At 44.1% G+C, this 17,697-nt stretch overlaps 1 protein-coding gene across 2 annotated transcripts in view; it reads right to left on the bottom strand.

The window, feature by feature from the left end:
• LOC102445414 (macrophage mannose receptor 1-like) overlaps nt 1–13,188 on the bottom strand; it is a 67,374-nt gene extending 54,186 nt beyond the window's left edge. The window contains exons 1-3 of one of the 2 annotated variants that reach the window (XM_089776722.1): nt 12,905–13,188; nt 10,436–10,597; nt 9,319–9,432 (exon numbers count right to left, since the gene is read on the bottom strand). In XM_089776722.1, the coding sequence (XP_089632848.1) occupies nt 9,319–9,432; nt 10,436–10,597; nt 12,905–12,965 (337 nt within the window). In that variant the 5' untranslated portion in view covers nt 12,966–13,188. The remainder of the gene's footprint in view (nt 1–9,318; nt 9,433–10,435; nt 10,598–12,904) is intronic. The other variant, XM_006119500.5, reaches the window with a different exon arrangement.
• Between the last annotated feature and the right edge of the window lie 4,509 nt (nt 13,189–17,697).

Genomic DNA, 17,697 nt, shown 5'->3' with positions numbered 1-17,697 from the left:
TAACACATGCCATAGACTTCCCCGAAGTGATTTCTAGGGCAGATCTCTTAGAAAAACAGCCAATCTTGATTTAGAAACTGTTTTGTGATAATCTACCATCACCCTTTCTAAACAGCTCCAGTGGTTAATTATTCTCATCATTAAACCGTTACTCCTTATTTCCAGTCTGAATTTGTCTAGCTCCATCTTCCAGCCATGGGATTACGAAGTAACTTTTTCTGCTAAAGAGCTTTTTATTAATATTTGTTCCTCTTGTAGATACATAGAGATGGTAATCTTACCCTTCTCTTAGTAAAGCTGAATGGAGTGAGCTTCTTGAGTGTATCAATATAAAGCAAGTTTTCTAATCCTTTAGTCAACACTTTTGCATCTGTTTGAAAAATCCCACAAACCCATGAGATGTTCCTTGCTGTCCACCATCTCTGACAGAAGCACAAAGCACGTGCAACTCTGCACTATTGTCATAAGCTTTGCAAGTCCAGCATGCACGATCCCCCAGTATTTGCAGAACCATTGAATCAGCAGCAAACATGATGCTTTTTTGGAGGATAGTCAGCTGTAGAATATAGGGGAGGAACCAATTGCCAATTGATGGTGGCATTCACAGAGCAGCTGTAGATGGTGGAGTGCTGCTTCTGGACCTGAGAAATGAGTACCGACTGATGGGATTGCATCATAGTGCAGGCTTGAGATAAGCCATGGCTGAAGAGCTTTTGGATGTACAAGACCACATTCCTGCCTGGCTGTGTGCCAAGCTCACCCCAGCCATTCAGCAAAGGACACCAACATGAGAACTGCATTCACAGTTGAGAAGTGAATGGTAATTTCACTGTGGAAACTTGCAGTGACGGATGGCTACAGGTCAAAGAGAAAGCACTATGCAGTTGGAAAATCTACTGCAGGGGCCATTGTCATGCAAGGTTACAAGACCATTCATCATCTTCTACTACACAGGACTGTGACTTTCAGCAATGTATAGGATGTGGTTGATAGGATTGCAGCAGTGGGGTTCCCGAACCTTGGTGGAGCAACAGATGACACTTCTATCCTTGTTTTGCCACCAGCCCACCTTGCCACAGAGTACATCAACAGAAAGAGCTATTTTCTAGGGTTAAGCAAGCATTAGTGAATCACCAGGAAAGCTCAGCTGACATCAGGGTTGACTGGCTAGAACAGTCAGTGCTGGACTGAGACATAGTTGCGCCCTGGGCAGCGGGCGGCTGGCGCATGCACGGCCCCACCCCTGGGCGCGCAGCCTCCCTTACAACTTCAATCAGGCACCCCCCATAGGTTGGAACCCCAGGCAACTGCCTGGCTAGCCCCCCCTCTTAACCCGGCCATGAGAAAAGGTGCATGATGCTCACATCACTAAAAATATGGACTGTTGAGAAAACTACAAGCAGGGACTTTCTTTCCAGGCTGGCAAATAACCCTTGACAATGTTGAAATGCCAGTACTGATCCTGGGAACACCTAAGTAATCCTTGTTTTCTTGGCTCATGAAGCTATACACCAGCCAGGCTAGGAAATATTTACCTACTGGCTCTGCAGGTACAGAATGATAGAGTACATTTTTGGTAGTTGGAAGAGGAAATCCCATTGTTTTTTCAAACTGAGTGAAAAAACATCTCCGTGATTATAGCTGCCTGGTATGTCCTGCATAATATCTGTGAAGCCAACTAGGAAAAGCTGCCACCTGGGTAGAAGACAGAAGTGGAGCAGCTGTTTGATTAATTTAAATAGCCAAACACAAGGGCTATTAGAAAATAACAAAATAGAGCTATATGTCTCAGGGTAGCTTTGAAAAAGCACTTTAACAGTGAGCCAGAGTCATACAATGTAGTATACGGTACTGTCCCTAGCCCTGCTGTTCTGGGATCTCTTAGGAACTATGTGTTGTTTGCTGCATATCTGTAACACTCTTAATGCACTTATTAATTTTGTTCTGCTTGCTATACATTTCTGACTGTTACAATGTGGTTGTCACTAATCCGATGAGTTGTGTCACTGTACAGCAACAAGTAAGCAGGTGCCTTTAGAACTAAGTACTCTGCCGCATATGTTAGGGTATGTCTACACTACAATGTTAATTCGAACTAACTTAGTTCAAATTAGTTAATTCGAACTAACTTAGTTCAAATTAGTTAATTCGAACTAAGCTAATTTGAACTAACGGATCCAGACTAAAAAACTAGTTTGAATTAGCGTTTTGCTAATTCGAACTAGCATGTCCACATTAAGTGGACCCTGAACCGGGGTTAAGGATGGCTGGAAGCAGTGCTGGCAGGGCATCAGAGGAGGACTTAGAGCATGGAGATGCTGTCTCAGGCTAGCCGAGGGCTGCGCTTAAAGGGTCCCGACCCCCACCCCGGACAGACAGTTCTCAGGGGTGCCCCGCTTGCAAAGCAGTCCTGGCTTGGACTGCCTGGACTACCCACACTGGGCACATCACAGCACTCGGCCATCAGACCGGCTGCACTTGCCGCAGGCTGCCATCTGAGGAGAGGGGGCAATTGGGGGGCTGCAGGAGAGCTTCCACCCCCAGAAGCCCGCAGAGCCAGCCCAGTCCTCCCCATAGGGGGCTCGTACCCCATTTCTCCCTCACCTCCTTCCACTTACCCTTCCCTAGCCCCTCTTCTTGATGTACAAAATAAAGGACAATTGTGTTCAAATATTGAATCTGTCTTTATTGAACAAAACTGGGGGAGACTGGGAAAAGGAGGTGGGAGAGGGGTAGAGAGAGGCTGGGAGAGGGGAGGGCAACTAAAATGATCAGGGGTTGGGAACAGGTCCCATATGAAGAGAGGCTAAAGAGACTGGGACTTTTCAGCTTAGAAAAGAGGAGACGGAGGGGGGACAGGATAGAGGTCTCTAAAAGCAGGAGTTGGGTGGAGAGGGTGCATACAGAAAAGTTCTTCATTAGTTCCCATAAAGAAGGACTAGAGGACACTAAAGGAAAGGAATGGGTAGCAGGCTTCAAACTAGTAACAGAAAGTTGTTCTTCACAAAGCAAAGAGTCAACCTGTGGAACTCCTTGCTGCAGGAGGCTGTGAAGGCTACAACTAGAACAGAGTTTAAAGGGACGTGAGATCAAGTCATGGAGGTTGGGTCCATGGAGTGCTATTATCCAGGGGGTAGGAGTGGTGTCCCTGCCTAAGGTTTGTGGAAGGCTGGAGATGGATGGCACGAGACAAATGGCTTGGTCACTGTCTTCGGTCCATCCCCTCCAGGGTCCCTAGGGTTGGCCACTGTCGGCAGACAGGCTACTGGGCTAGATGGACCTTTGGTCTGACCCAGGACGGCCATTGTAAGCTCAGGGCTCAGGGTCGGGGGTCTCACTGGACCACCTTGATTTTCATGCACACCTGCTCCTGGGTGGCCAGGCTGGCAGCTCTCCTGCCCTAGATGGCCACCTTCCTGTGCCTAGTGCGGAGATCATGGACAAGGTCCACGATGTCTGCACTAGCCTTGCCGGGTGCCCGACTCTTGCGGTCTCGGGCAAGCTCCCGGAAGCCGCCAGCCTGGTCCCGGGAAGAGGGGAAGGCTGGGGGGCATCAGGTGGGTGGCTCGATCCGTGCCAGGTGCAGGGTCTGCTGGCTGGGTGCTGGCAGGCTTGCACCTGGCACGGGCACTGTAGCCAGCCCGTGCCCCTTTAAGGGGTCCGGGGCCGGGAGGGGGGCACACGAGTTTCCCTGGTGTTGGCCAGAGTGGCCACCAGGGAAACCTGGGGAGGGCTAGCCTCCCACTAGTTCGAATTAAGGGTCTACACAGCTCTTAATTCGAACTAGTAAGTTCGAACTAGGCTTAATCCTCGTGGAATGAGGATTACCTAGTTCGAACTAAGCGCTCCGTTAGTTCGAATTAAATTTGAACTAACGGAGCGCTAGTGTAGTGCCTTTGAAAGTTAGTTCGAACTAACGACTGTTAGTTCGAACTAAGTTTGTAGTGTAGACATACCCTTAGGGACTAATAAAAATTCATTATTTTCCAAATAATAGAATTTTATTAAGAAATAAAACGAATACAAAGGAATTTCTGTGCAATTTAAAAGCAAATACATTAAAAATTTAAAAAATAATGGAAAAGAGCCTAAAAAGAAAAAACATTCATGACCATTTACCTACACAGAGCTGGAATGGCTTTCACAGATCAGGCTATGGGAGCTGTGGTTGTCCCCTTGGGTGGAGGAACAGGGTTAGGGATGTGGTCCCTGATGCCACAGGGAATGCTGAGGGATTTGTAGAGGTGTGCTATAATGCATTTCTCTCACCTCTTGCAAAAGGAGGCAAGTCTAAAATTGCTGAATCTACATGTTCACAAGAATCTGCCACATCTGTGTTTGCTGCCAGAGAAGTCCCAGTTCTGGTGCATCTCCCTTTCCAGCTTCTGAGCCTTTCTCCTGTCTGCCCCAGGCACCTTGTTCCCTGTCTGATGCAGCACCGGGAGCGGGCAGGGGGGAGGAGGGGAGAACAAAGACTTGCCAGGTCCCTGGGCAAAGTGATGGAAGGCAGCCAGGACTGCCACTGGAGGGAAAAAGGAAGCAACTGTCCAGGGGCCCAGCGATATAACAGGGATTGGAGCTCCTGAGTCTTTAACTTGCTGCCAGACCACTGTGCAGCATGCTCTGGGTAGCACTAAGGGCTGGAGGGTACATGTTGAAGTCTAGGCAGTGCTGAGGGCCAGCTGCCTCCATCCCCACTCCTTTCGCTCCGTCTGGGAGCGAGGAGCAGGCCTTTCCCACCTGCCTTGCTCTGGGGCTCAGAAAGGCTGCTGGCCCTGCTAGGCCAACTCCATGCTCCTGGAAGGGGTGGGCCTGGGGCCAGCCAGGCCTCAGCTCCATCCAGAGCACACCGTGCCCTCCCTCCTTAAGGCAGCCATCAGAACTGTTCAGAATGCACCATGGTGCTTTGATCAAAATTTAAAGGGCCCAGGGACTTGACTGCTGCTACTGCCAAAGTAGCAGTGATGGCAGCCAGGGACCCTGTGCCCTTTTGAATTTCCAGGATCTCGAGCAGTTGGCCACCCCCTATGCAGTCTTCTCTTTCAGAATCTCACTGAAGACGTACGCCTTCCTGAATCCTCTTCTTTTTCCTAATCTGGCTCTGGCATTCTGCAGGTTTGAAAGGGGAACCCCCCAATAGCAATAAGCTGAAGATTAAACACACAGAGACACCATTGTCTGTATAGTTACAACTGAAAGTGAAAGTTAAGATTCAGAACTCCTTCCCTGGCTCCCCCAAAGTTTTAAACAAGATATAAATATTTTGTTTAAATATTTTTAAATATTTAAAGATATTTAAGCTGTGAGTCTTGTGCATGGCACCACTCACAGCTCCTGCCATAGTGAATTCAGCCACAAGGAGTGAAAGAAATGAGGCAGGAATTGCTTGTTTTCATGACATTATGAATATAGGGCAGTAAGGGGCAACCTAGGCTAGTGAGTAGGCCTCATGACTGGCCCTCCATCTCAGTGGGCTGCAAGATTGTCATATCAAGATGGTGTCCCAGGATAGGGTAGTTTTGCTAACTGTGCTTGCATAACTAGAAGTTGTGGGGTGTGCCGACTGAGCAGTGCTTCAATTAGATGCAGAGGGAATTGCACGGCTCTCACAATGCTGCGTGCAATCCACATGCACTTCACGGGCCCTTGCTTTAAGTGTGCTCCCTCTGCATCCATCCTCCACAGGAAGTGGCAGTCAGCCGACGGTCAGGGCAGTGTGTGTGTGTGTGTGTGCTGAAAAGAGGTTTAATGTCCGTGACTTTACTGCTAGGACCGGGATCCCGTCCTGACAGATGCCCTGGGCCTATAGAAAAAACTTATTACATCTCAGATTTTAGCTGCTAGAATACAAGATTCCTTCACAGCAGGCAGTCTAGGAAAGACTGAGAGATGCCCCAACGGATCTGTCACCTGGGAGTGACACAAATCCAAACGCCCAAGCTCTTCCTATACCTGTCCCTTATGACCGGCTGAAGTTCTTTTAAATTGTGCTTGGTTCTGTTACAGCAACTGAAGGAGTCAGGTTAAAAACTTAAACAGTTATAGGTTTATTAAAAAGACTTATAAAAGCATATGGTTACAATGGCTATTGCTCTCTTTCTTAACTGCTAGCAAATACAGACATTATGGTTACAATGGCTATTACTCTATTTCTTAACGGCTAGCAAATATAGATTTAAAAAAAATAGTTACAAAGAAATAAAGATAGAAAATAGAAACAATGGTACCAAGTGACAGCTTAATCTTTAAAGAGCTCTAAGTCCATGGCTATGTCTAGACTGCAGGCTTCTTTCGAAAGAGGCTCTTTCGAAAGCATCTTTCGAAAGAGCCTCTTTCAAAAGATCGCGTCTAGACTGCAGGCGGATCTTTCGAAAGAAAAATCCGCTTTTTCGAAAGAGAGCACCCAGCGAGTCTGGATGCTCTCTTTCGAAGACGGCCTCTTTACATTGAAGAACGCCTTCTTTTGAAAGAGGAACTTTCGAAAGAAGGCGTTCTTCCTCGTAAATTGAGGTTTACCGCCATCGAAAGAAAAGCCGCGTTCTTTCGAAATAATTTCGAAAGAACGCGGCTTGAGTCTGGATGCAGGGGAAGTTTTTTCGGGAAAAGGCTACTTTTCCCGAAAAAAACCCTGAGTCTGGACACGGCCTATGTGTACACTTAAGACAAAGGACCACATCCAGGTACAATTTTTACCCCCTTCTGTGCCTCTTGACTCCAGCGTGTCAGGCCAGGGCTGGTCCCTCAATTCCTAGGAAAGACGAATACAAGGTGGGTGTCCCCTTGGAACCTCGGGAGGTCAAACACCAATCCCGACCAGCAGATAGATAGTAGATTGACACTCAGAGTAAATGTGCCGCTGGACCCATCTTTATACCCCTGGGGGCTTGTATCCTCTTTATTATCTTAAGATGCCAATTTGTACTGGTCCATTTTGTGGCGCATCTTTCAAAAAAGGGTTTATTTTCCAAAAGATCAGCATCTAGACTGCCGGGTTTTTTTTCAAAAAAGCTCCATTTTGAAAAAAGCGGCGGCCATGCTTATGCTAATGAAGCACGGGATATTTAAATCCCCGCTTCATTAGCAATTTCGACATACCTAATCTACATCTCTCTGTTGACAGAGAGGGGTAGTCTAGATGTACCCTCTTTGTGGTATTGCTACCTCTTCTAGTGTAAGTCAACGAAGAAAAAAGTCAATAGCTGTGTCCAATTAAGTTGGAGTTGCCATCAGGACACCATTGCAAGAGAAATACAATTACATACTTACCCTGAATTCTTTCCTCAGCACCAGGCTTGCCTGTGCTCAGCTGCTGGGACTGACTGGAGTGGAGTCTCAAAAAGGTTCTGTGAAGAGCATCGCTGGAACCTCTGCTCCTCTTCCTCCTCCTTCTCCACACTGTTCTCCTCAAAGCCCAATGGCTTGGGCTCCTTGGCAATGTTGGTGGCAGTACGTGGGGTGCTGGTGTGTTCTCTGCCAAGTATGGCGTGCAGCACTTTGGCAAAGTGGCAGGTCTGTGGCTTGGCAGTGGATCAAATGTTGGCCTTCATGGTCTTCTGATATGCCTGATGCAAGTCCTTTGCTTTCTCCTGGCATTCCTCTTCTTCTGCATCTCCCATGCAATGTATTCATAGATGTCCACATTTCTATGGCTAGTCTATAGCTGTGCTTGTGCAGCCTCTTTTCTCCCTAGAGGCCCAGGGGATCCAACATCTCCTGTCTACTACAAGCTGGAGCATGACTAGGGTATATGGCTGGCATAGTCAGCTGGGCAGCTACACAAAACAGTAGGAGCTGGTAGGTGTGGCCACCAAGCTGGACAATCAGTAAAATGGCTCCTGAGCAGTGGTGTTCACAGTTGTGACCAAAGCACTCAGTGTTGGGCATTGTGGGACAGCTGCTGGAGGACTATATTAGGATTAACATAAGAAATGCAATGTCCACACTCATGCTGTGTTGATCTCAGTACATTGATCATGGCTCAAATGCCACTCTAGGAGATGCAAAAGCGGCGAGGAGTCCTGTAGCACCTTATAGACTAACTGAAGTGTTGGAGCATAAGCTTTCGTGGGCAAAAACCCACTTCCTCAGATGCATCTAGGAGATGGTGTACTTGTCTTGCCATAACAGGACACTTACATTAGGAGGACACAAATTTAAATGTAGACAAATGCACAACCAACTCATTGTGGCTTGTATTAACCTAATTTTAGTGTAGATCTGGCCTAAACTGGAGAGATGAGTCTGCTGAAAGCCTGGAGCAATAGCTCTGAATGGTAACAACTGCCCCATTTGTTTCTGTGAGGCGTTATTGCAGATACCCGGTAATGATCATTTAAATGAACATTGTTAATGACTTCATTGGACATATAAGAAAGTGTGGATTTACCCTTCTCTCTCCCCACAAGCTGTTATGAATGTTGTCTTATTTTGGTGCCACAAGTGAGAGGCGTTTGGGAGATAGATCTGCTAATTTTTCTTGTTCTTTAATCAAGAAGGACCCAACCTCAATGAGCCCAGCAGAGCCCATGGGTATAGTCCAGTCCCATTGAGAAGAAGCCTAGCAGTTCACATGACCGACCATATTTGAAACATCTGAACAATCTATTGCGAGCGGCTTCTTATTTTGGAAGCTCACATGGGCAAGCTTCTTTCGTGGAAGCAGCTTGGAACCCCCTCGCCCCGAGTCATCCCTCAGCACAAGTATTGGACTATGGATTTAATCAAGGAAAAGGATAAAAAGCAAATGAACACATAAGCTACAATTGTGTTTTCATGCAATTGTCCCTAGAAATAAAAAATAGAAAACATGTAATGGACTAGTAAGCGCCAAAGAGCTTGATTTCTACTGCATTATTCCAGTTACACTGGCATAAGCTAGAAAGGATGCAGTAGCCCCCTTCTTTCTAAATAAAATTTATTGAAAACTTTTCATAAATTATCAGCTTGACTCTAATGATGGATAGTATTTAGAAGGTGTGAAGAAGATACAATGAATTTATTTCCTAAATATTTTGCTGGTCTTGGAAACTTTGATTTATATTTTTGTTCATTTTGGGGTTACATTTTTAAGGAAAAATTAGGATCAGGTCTATATGGTGATTATTAACTCCAAATAATATTCATTTTCTATGGACAAATTCTATGCTTAAAATGATAAAAAATAGTGGCGTTGAAATATATAATGTGCACCTGAGAATTTTACTGTTAAAAATGATGGGGCCCAACCATCAATTTGTGTAAATCAGTGATTTTAATGGAGCTATATCACTTTTCACTAGCAGAAGATCAATTTTGATTATTATGAATAGATTTACTTACCTGGAGCCCAGTTCAAATATCGGAGAGGACTGCTACCAATCCACTGCCATCCACTGTTGAGATTCAAACTGTTAAGTCCAATCCAAAGAGCAGAATCAATATTTTTAGTGATCTCTAAATTAAAAAAGAAATTAAATGAAACTCTGAACCAAAAAGTAGTAAAAATAGGAAACTTAAATTTCTTCAGACAGAACCAGTCAATAAAAATACCACTTTTTCCATTATTAAACTATATAGATGAAAATTGGAACAGACTATATACGTGAGCATATCTGTGTCAAGGTTACTGAGATTTCTGGCTAACAAAAAGAATAAATTAACTTTTCATTTCAGTACTTGGTTAAGGTTGATGAGATCAAGATGACCAAAGCTTCTTTATTAGAGTAAGAACTGTTCCAAAATGATCCTGTGAGAGTGTCTATGGTTTAAACCAAGCAAAAAAGTTACAAACACAGTACATTAAAGAATCATCACTACTCTTTTGGTCCAGTTCCAAAAGGGAGGGATTAATTAAGGCTTTTTTTCATGGGCTTTATAACTATTCTTCAAGGAGCTTAAAACATTAACTCTATTAGTGTTATTGGAAGTTTAAGCATGGAAAATGCACCCATGTTAGGATAATTACCTTCATAGGTTCTAAAGATTACAGTAAATCTTTGGATCCTAAAGATTACAGGAAATTCCTGTGGATCAGACAATAGCTACTCCTGCACAGGAATTGGAGGAAGCATAGGATGTGGAGACAACCTTCCCACCAGGACCTGATGCAAAATCTAACCAGAATGTCATTTCTTGTTTTTTCTGGAATGCAAGATAGCACCAACTATTATAGTCAACTGTTATAGTCAATGTTATAGCCTATGCTTACCAAAAGGGTTATGGTCACTCTTCCTGTGTTGCAGGCTAATGGGGAGTTCATTCTTTTCAAATGAAATGTAATGCTGCTGCCTCACTGGAAAAGTTCTTCAGACTATTGAGATATACTTAAATCAGACACAAAAAATGAAGGATCACAGGGAGTGAAACCCCACTGACATCAATGCAAGTTTTTCCACTAACTTTAAGGCAGCCAAGATTTCACCTTGAGTTTTTATTCTTGATTATTTTGTTAGTTTACCTCTCAGGTATGTTTGCTCCTGAATCTCTGTGATACTTAACAATTCTGCATTCTGTTCTTGGCAGCTTTTCCTTGCGTGATGCCATGTTACAAGTGGCTGGGAGTTAACCTGATAGTGGAAACCTGTCAAAGAATCTGTAATCCAAAGTTTTTCTGTGTCACCTGGAAAGGGAAGAAACATATAAAATCTGTTAGAGTCTCCCAGAGTATGATATCAAATGTAAAATCCCATCAATTCTAAAGCAAAGGCAACACTAAAATCACAGGAGTTGAATTCTATTAGTGTATATTTTTATAGCCTTTTAAATTTTTTATATTTTTTGTAAGGGAGGGTGGATGTTTTAAATGCATTTTTTTGCTCACAAAATCTAAGATAATCTTAAACAGAGGTGAAAGGGGAAGGCTGAACTTTCAGATGAGCTATCATTTTTTAGGCAGATTCTGTCACTCATGCTCACCAATGCCCACAGGCAATTGCCTCTGATAATGGAGAAACAGTCAGGTTGAAGGATCTTGAGTTCCATTTCAGGCGCTGAAGGTGCGTGTGCTCTAGAGGGCACAGAGTCTTTTGCCCCCCAGCGTGAACCCTGAATCTCATGTCCTAATGCTGATGCCTAGATTCAGTCCCATTCTCCTCATTTAATTGGCCCAGTCCCCCACTCCTTAGGCCTACTGGTCCCAGTTCTAGTCTCCTTGCTGTAAAAGTCCTGTTCTCTCTCTCCAGACACTCTCTACCAGTTTCTCCCAGTCCAATTCACCCCCATCAGGCTTACGGTTGCCAACTTTCCTGACTGGATGCCAATCATGTCTGGTCCATCCAGGTGGGAAGATGGCAACCCCAAGCTCCAGATTTCTTTATCCAGCTCTTCCCAGTTCCCTCCACTACCCTCTGATGTATCCCCCATCTCTTGCCAGTCTCCAGTCACGTATCCTCATCCATGCTCCCTGTTCCTGCTGGCTCCCCAAGCCAGTCTCCTTCCCCAGTCTCCTTGTCCTTTCTAATTGTCCTCCTCTTCTTTGGCTTCTTATCCCAGGCTGTTAGCCAGCCTATCCCAGTTATCCTCTATGCATCCCGGCTCTTTGTTAGAGCTGTATTCCCTCCTGCACTTCCTTTCTCCTTCAACTGGCTGAAGTTACCTGTTTCCTTGCCCTACCAGTCCCACTCTCCACCTGCTCCTCATTCAGTCTCATTTCACCCATCATCCACTGTCTTCCTCCCTAAGCTGAATTCACATCTCTGATTGCAGTGTCGAAGTGCCCTTTATTATCTACATTTATTCTTTCATCTGTAAACACATTGACCAGATCAGAAATGAGAACCCAGCCTAATGTTGCAGGGCAGAAAAAGGGAGCAACTCCTTGCTCTCGTAGGCTATGTCTAAACTGTAGGCTTCTTTCATCCATACTGCAAAAGTGCATCGAAAAGTGAACGTCCAGAGCGAATAGATACTCTCTTGCATGTAAGCTGTGATTGTTATGGACGGGATGGTCACCAGGGCACCTGTGCTTTTTCCTATTTCCTCTTCTTGCGAAAGAATTCCCTCTTCCCCGTCCACACATGCCTCTTTCTGAAAAAGCTCTTTCGCAAAAAGGCTTCTTCCTCGTAGAATGCCAGAAAAAACCCTCTGTTCTTTCGATTTTCTTGTGGAAGAACATGATTGCAGTGTGGATGTTCTTCAAGTTTTGTCAGAAAAATGGCTCTTTTTCCAACAAAACTCTGTGGTGTAGACATACCCTTAGTCTCTTCCTCAAAGAGGGTAGAGAGACCTAGATAACTGCTTCCATGAAAAAAATGGCTCCACAAAGCAATTGTACTATGGGTGATCACTGCACTAGAAGTTTAATGGCAAGGGAAGACAGGAAAAGTGATTTGCATAACAATCAATAATCTGGTTGTTGGACATTCAGGATTAAAATTCCTGTCCTCTCACTCTCTGTACATGTTACTGCTATCTTACTATGCCAGGGGTGGGAAACCTTTTTTGGGTCAGGAGCTGCTGGACTCACAGAAAAAATCAGCTGGGGGCTGCACACAATGAGAAGCAAAAAAATGAACCCTCACAAATGCGGCTCCCAGCTGAAAAGAAGAAAAAACACTCCTGACATTTCCCTCTCACACCAGAGCCCAGGTGGGACCAAGCTAGTGGATTTTGTGTGCTTCAGCCCCACAGGGGGCCTGGAGTGCAACCTCGGCCCCCCCAACGCTGAGGAGGAGCCTCAAGCCTAAGGAGCCAGATCCATGCAAATTGTGGGCTGCATCTGGCCCCTGGACGTTAAATTCCCCACCCCTGCACTAAGCCCTGTGCCTTCCCTGCATCCTGTGTGGATCTGCAACTTTCCCTGCAAGCTGTAGGTTAATAACAAAGAAAGAGTAGACAGACTCTACACCAAAGAGTATCAAAATGCCTAACAACAAAGTGAAGACCGTTAATATTTACTCTTTAGAGGAGACCCACAAAGGGAACTTACCCAGCAGCTGCAAAGCACTGTGCAGGAGAAAGAGGACAATAAGCCATGTGGAGGGAATCATGGCAAATGTTTCATTCCCTTCTTCCTTTCCACTAAGTGATGAATTACAATTACTTGCTGTCAAAATTCCTTTTGTAAAGTGCTGGGTGGTAGATCCTACTATGTTTTGAAAGGCTGATAGATGAGAAGAAAGCCCTGGGCTCTAAATGAGGAAATATCCTGTCACATGTGGCATTCTGAAATAGGAATTCACAGAACAAACTTTGCTTTTGAAAGTGAATTACTCTTTACTGAGAGCAAAGTCTTTTCCCATGGAAATGCAGGTGATAAACAAAGTTTGACAATTTAGTGCAGTTTCCTGGGAGAATGTTAGCATTACAGAAGGATCATGTGTTGTATTTTCAAGCCAATGAAATCTCTATAGATATTAGGGAGCTAACAGAGTCAAGCCTGCAGCAGAAACCAGAAACCAGCTCAGTTTCTACTTTTAAGTTCTATCCCTTAGCTATATCGTGAGAAAACAATTTCAGTATTCCAGGAAAATTGGTAGTAGCTCACATTCCACCTGTCGGGAAGGTAAGGAATGAACATTACGGCATTATGCAGTTAAATTCACCCTGCAGGACAAGCAGAATTTTAACTGTGAAAGAAAAGATTGCTGAATTAGAATGTCAAATGTGCCAGCTTATTCACATAAGTGTACACATTTTGGTATCTGGCCAAAAGGTTTCTTGGAAACAGTGCATTTCAAAGGTAATTTCTAGCTTTCCGGTGTGGGGACTCAGATAGCACTTCCAAGTGCATTCTTCAGGAAAAGTCATACAATTTATTTAATTCCCTGCAGTCAAATACTCAACAGTTCTGCATGTTATATTGTTGAACTAGGGACTCTTCACACTACATTTGCTGGTGACAGATGTAGAAAGAGTAGAGTCTAACGGTACAGGTCAACCCTGATACCATAGTAGGTGTATGAGGACTAGACTTTGAAAACTTTTGTCAGACTACATTACTTTCTTGTCTACACAATGCAATTTATTAACATCACATTTTCAGTATAAACCAGATTAAACTAAATTGGAAAAAGGAACACTTCTAGAATCAGTACCCACATGGGATGCTATATAATTATACTGGAATAGTTATGCCAGATATATAATTTTTTTCTAGACCAGGGATGGGGAACATCTGACCCACAAGTCAGATGTAATTTCATCCAGCCTATGGCAAGTCTCCGCACCACAGGCTGGAAGCACAGATTTTTTATTCCCCCTGTGGGTCTGGACCTGCAATCTGGGAAGCTTCACATCCTACCCTCACCTGCAGGCACTGCCTCTACAGTTCCCATTGGCTGGGTACTGCAGGCAATGGGAGCTGTGGGGGTGGCATCTGCAGGTGAGGGCCATGCACAGAGTCACCTGTCTCCCTTTCTCCAGGAACAGGTGAGCTGCCTCCGAATCTGGGAGCTGTCAGAGGTAAGTGCCCCATATTCCCTTCTGTACCCCAACCTCCTTCCGCAGCGCTGAGTTCCCTCCTGCACCCCAATTCCCTCCCAGAGTCTGCAATCCTAACATCCCTGAGCCCACTCCCATGCTCCAAATCCTTGGCCCCAGATGAGAACTCCCTCCTATACCCCAACTCCCTCAATCCAAGCCCCAGCCCAGAGCTAGCACCACCAGTCAGAGACTTTGTCCCTGCTCCCTCATCTCAACCCTCTGCCCCAGCCTGGCCCCTCTACACCTAAACCCCTCATTTTTGGCCTTGTCACAAGCATAGGATTGCCACCTTTTGCAGCCGAATGCCATGCCATTCATGGCAATGGCATCTGGGACAGCAGGAGGACTTGGCAACCATAATCCTAAAGCCATGGGGAAACTGCAAGCATCTGCTCTCCTTTCCCCTCCCAATGCTGTGTGTGGCCTGTGACTGATTTTTCTGGCTGTCAGTGGCCCCTGATAGGAAAATGGTTCCCCACCTCAATCTAGACAAACCCAACCCATTTATTTCCTTTCATTAAAGTTAAGAGAGGCTAGCACATTCAATTATAAAAGATGTGAGATGTGAAATAACTATCTCAAGTACAGTAATATATTTATTTAGAAACTGAAGGGAAGCTGTAGTAGCTGTAAAACTCCTCAATTTCTGCTATTATTGTAATTGAGAGGCTTAAATATAAGAATTAGTCTGTCTGATTTGGCTACACTGCGAAAAATTCAAAGGGAAAGAAAGGCATTTCCTTAAGTAAGTCTGCAAGACCAATATAAAAAAAAGAGGAATTGAATAAATTGCTGAATGATAACATTTTATGGAAGCTCAGTATACAGTGAGTTGGAAATTAAAGACAAAGCTGGTAGAATTTCACCTTTTGAAATGATGACAAAAATAGCTCAATGTAACAAGCAAATTTAATATTGCCCATCCCCTCAACAACGGTCACCAGCATTCTCTAGAATATCTGCTTTGTCCAAGATTTTTCACTTTCTGTTAAAAGTTTTGCCCGTAAAGAACATTTGTTTAATTTCAATCAATATCTCTGTATTCATTAAGATGGGAGCTCATGAAATTGCACCATAACAGCATGCCAAACTCCCTTGTTTAGTTTTTTTAATTAAATCAGACACTGATTGCTATTAACTATTATTACTTAATAGTTATACTGTGACAGCTCCCTCAGGTGGGATTGCATTTGCTGGTGATAGATGTAGAAGGAGTTGGGACCCACTGTGCAAGGAACTTACACATACACAAAATGACCGTCTCTGCCCCAGAAGCTTCCAATCACAAAGACTGATAATATCCTCCAGACATATCTAGTGGAAAGATTTCAGAGAGGTAGCTAAGTTAGACTGTTTCAGCAAAAACAACAAGGAGTCTAGTTGCACTTTAAAGACTAACACATTTATTAACCTCACTTACAGACAGCCACCCAACCTGAGACAAATACTCAACACCATCTTCACACCCAACAACAGAAACACTAATCCAGGAACCTATCCCTGCAACAAACCCTATTGCCAGCTCTGTCCACATATCCATCCTAGTGATACCATCACAGGACCTACCTACATCAGCTATATTATCAAAGGCTCATTCACATGTACATCTACTAATGTACTATATGCCATCATGTGCATTGAACAAGCTGTACTGTCTCTACTCAAAAGAATAAGTGAACACAAATCAGACATTAAGAAGGGCACCATACAAAACCTCTGGGGGAGCACTTTAACCTTTCAGGACACACAGTTTAGGACTTGCAAGTTGCTGTTCTCAGTGGGGAAAAAAATCAAAACCAGACTGCAGTGGGAAACTTCTGAGCTGGAATTAATATGCAAATTTCATACCCTAAACCATGGGTGGGGTGGCCCCTGGGTTGCCTGGATCTGGCTCCCGAGGCTTAGGGCCTCGCCCAGTAATGGGAGGCCTGAACTGGCACTTCAGCCCCCACCGCCTCCCTTTAACTCTCAGCCCCCGACTGACTTTTCTGTAGGTCTGCAGCCCTCGACCCAAAAAAGGGTTCCCCACCCCTGCTCTAAACCAAGGATTAAACAGACACAGGGAGTGGTTCTCACATATGTAATTTCCTAATCAGGTACTCTCAGGCTACGTCTACACTACAGGCTTCTTGCACAAGAACTGTTTTGCGCAAGAGTTTCTGCGCAATAATTCTTGCGCAATAGTGCGTCCACATTGCCATGTGCTTTTGCACAAGAGCATCCATGGCAGTGTGGATGCTTTCTTGCACAAGAAAGCTCTGATGGCCATTTTAGCCATAGGGATTTCTTGCACAAGAAATTCCTGTTGCTCGTCTACTCTACCTTCTTGCTCAAGAGCTCAAGAGCTCTTGAACAAGAGGGATTATTCCTTGTGGGGAGAAGAATATCTCTTGCGCAAGAAGCCCTATGTTCAGACGCTTTACTGTAAATTTACTTGCACAAGAATGCGCATGCAGTGTAGATGCTCTGCAAGTTTTTGTGCAAGAACGGAAGTTGTTGTGGAAAAAGCCTGCAGTGTAGACGTAGACTCACCTTCTCACCACAATTGGAGATAAGCCACATCCACGCTGATTTAATAAGTACTGATGTCACACTCTGTGTCCTTTTATCCTTCAGCATCTGAGGAAGTGAGTTGTAGTTCATGAAAGCTTATGCTCTAATAACCTAATAAATTCATTAGACTTTAAAGTGCCACTGGACTCCTTGGTTTTTTTCTAATGGAAAGAGAGTTTTTGCTTAACTACATACATGTACACATTGTCAGAATATAATTTTAGTATGTTGTAGCATAGCAAATATTAGACTCTTATGGGATTCTAATTACACCTGGGAATACTTTTTAAATATATAAACCAAACATGTACAAGATATTTCTAGTTTATTGAATAGCTGCACCACTGAAAAGAAATATGCATTTAGGGTCTTACTGTTGTTTCCAGCTCTACTCATTACTACCCACCACAGACTCTGAGTAATATTCAGTAGTTAACATTAAAGTTTGTCTTCTAAGGAAAGGGGAATAGATTACTGGGTCAGTGTTTAATTTAAAGTAAAGACTAGTTTGGCTCATGAACATCCTGAAAATGTTTCTGCAAGAAACATGCATAATCCAGATTTTCACCTTTTAAAATGTTTAAAAAAGGAAGAGGGATTTGTAATATTTTTCCCATTTTTAATGTCAAGTAAGTCCAATTTTAAACCATGTAAACCACAAGTGCCATAAAACTGCTTGTAAAGTAGAATAATAACTCTACCAATTTGAATACATTGCTTTGTATCTGCTACCATCATGTTATC

This window comes from Pelodiscus sinensis, chromosome 2 (assembly GCF_052426305.1).
Source record: "Pelodiscus sinensis isolate ZL-2025 chromosome 2, ASM5242630v1, whole genome shotgun sequence".
NCBI lineage: Eukaryota > Metazoa > Chordata > Testudines > Trionychidae > Pelodiscus > Pelodiscus sinensis.
Note: the sequence above shows the minus strand (reverse complement) of the source record. Positions and strands in the feature narration are given on the sequence as shown.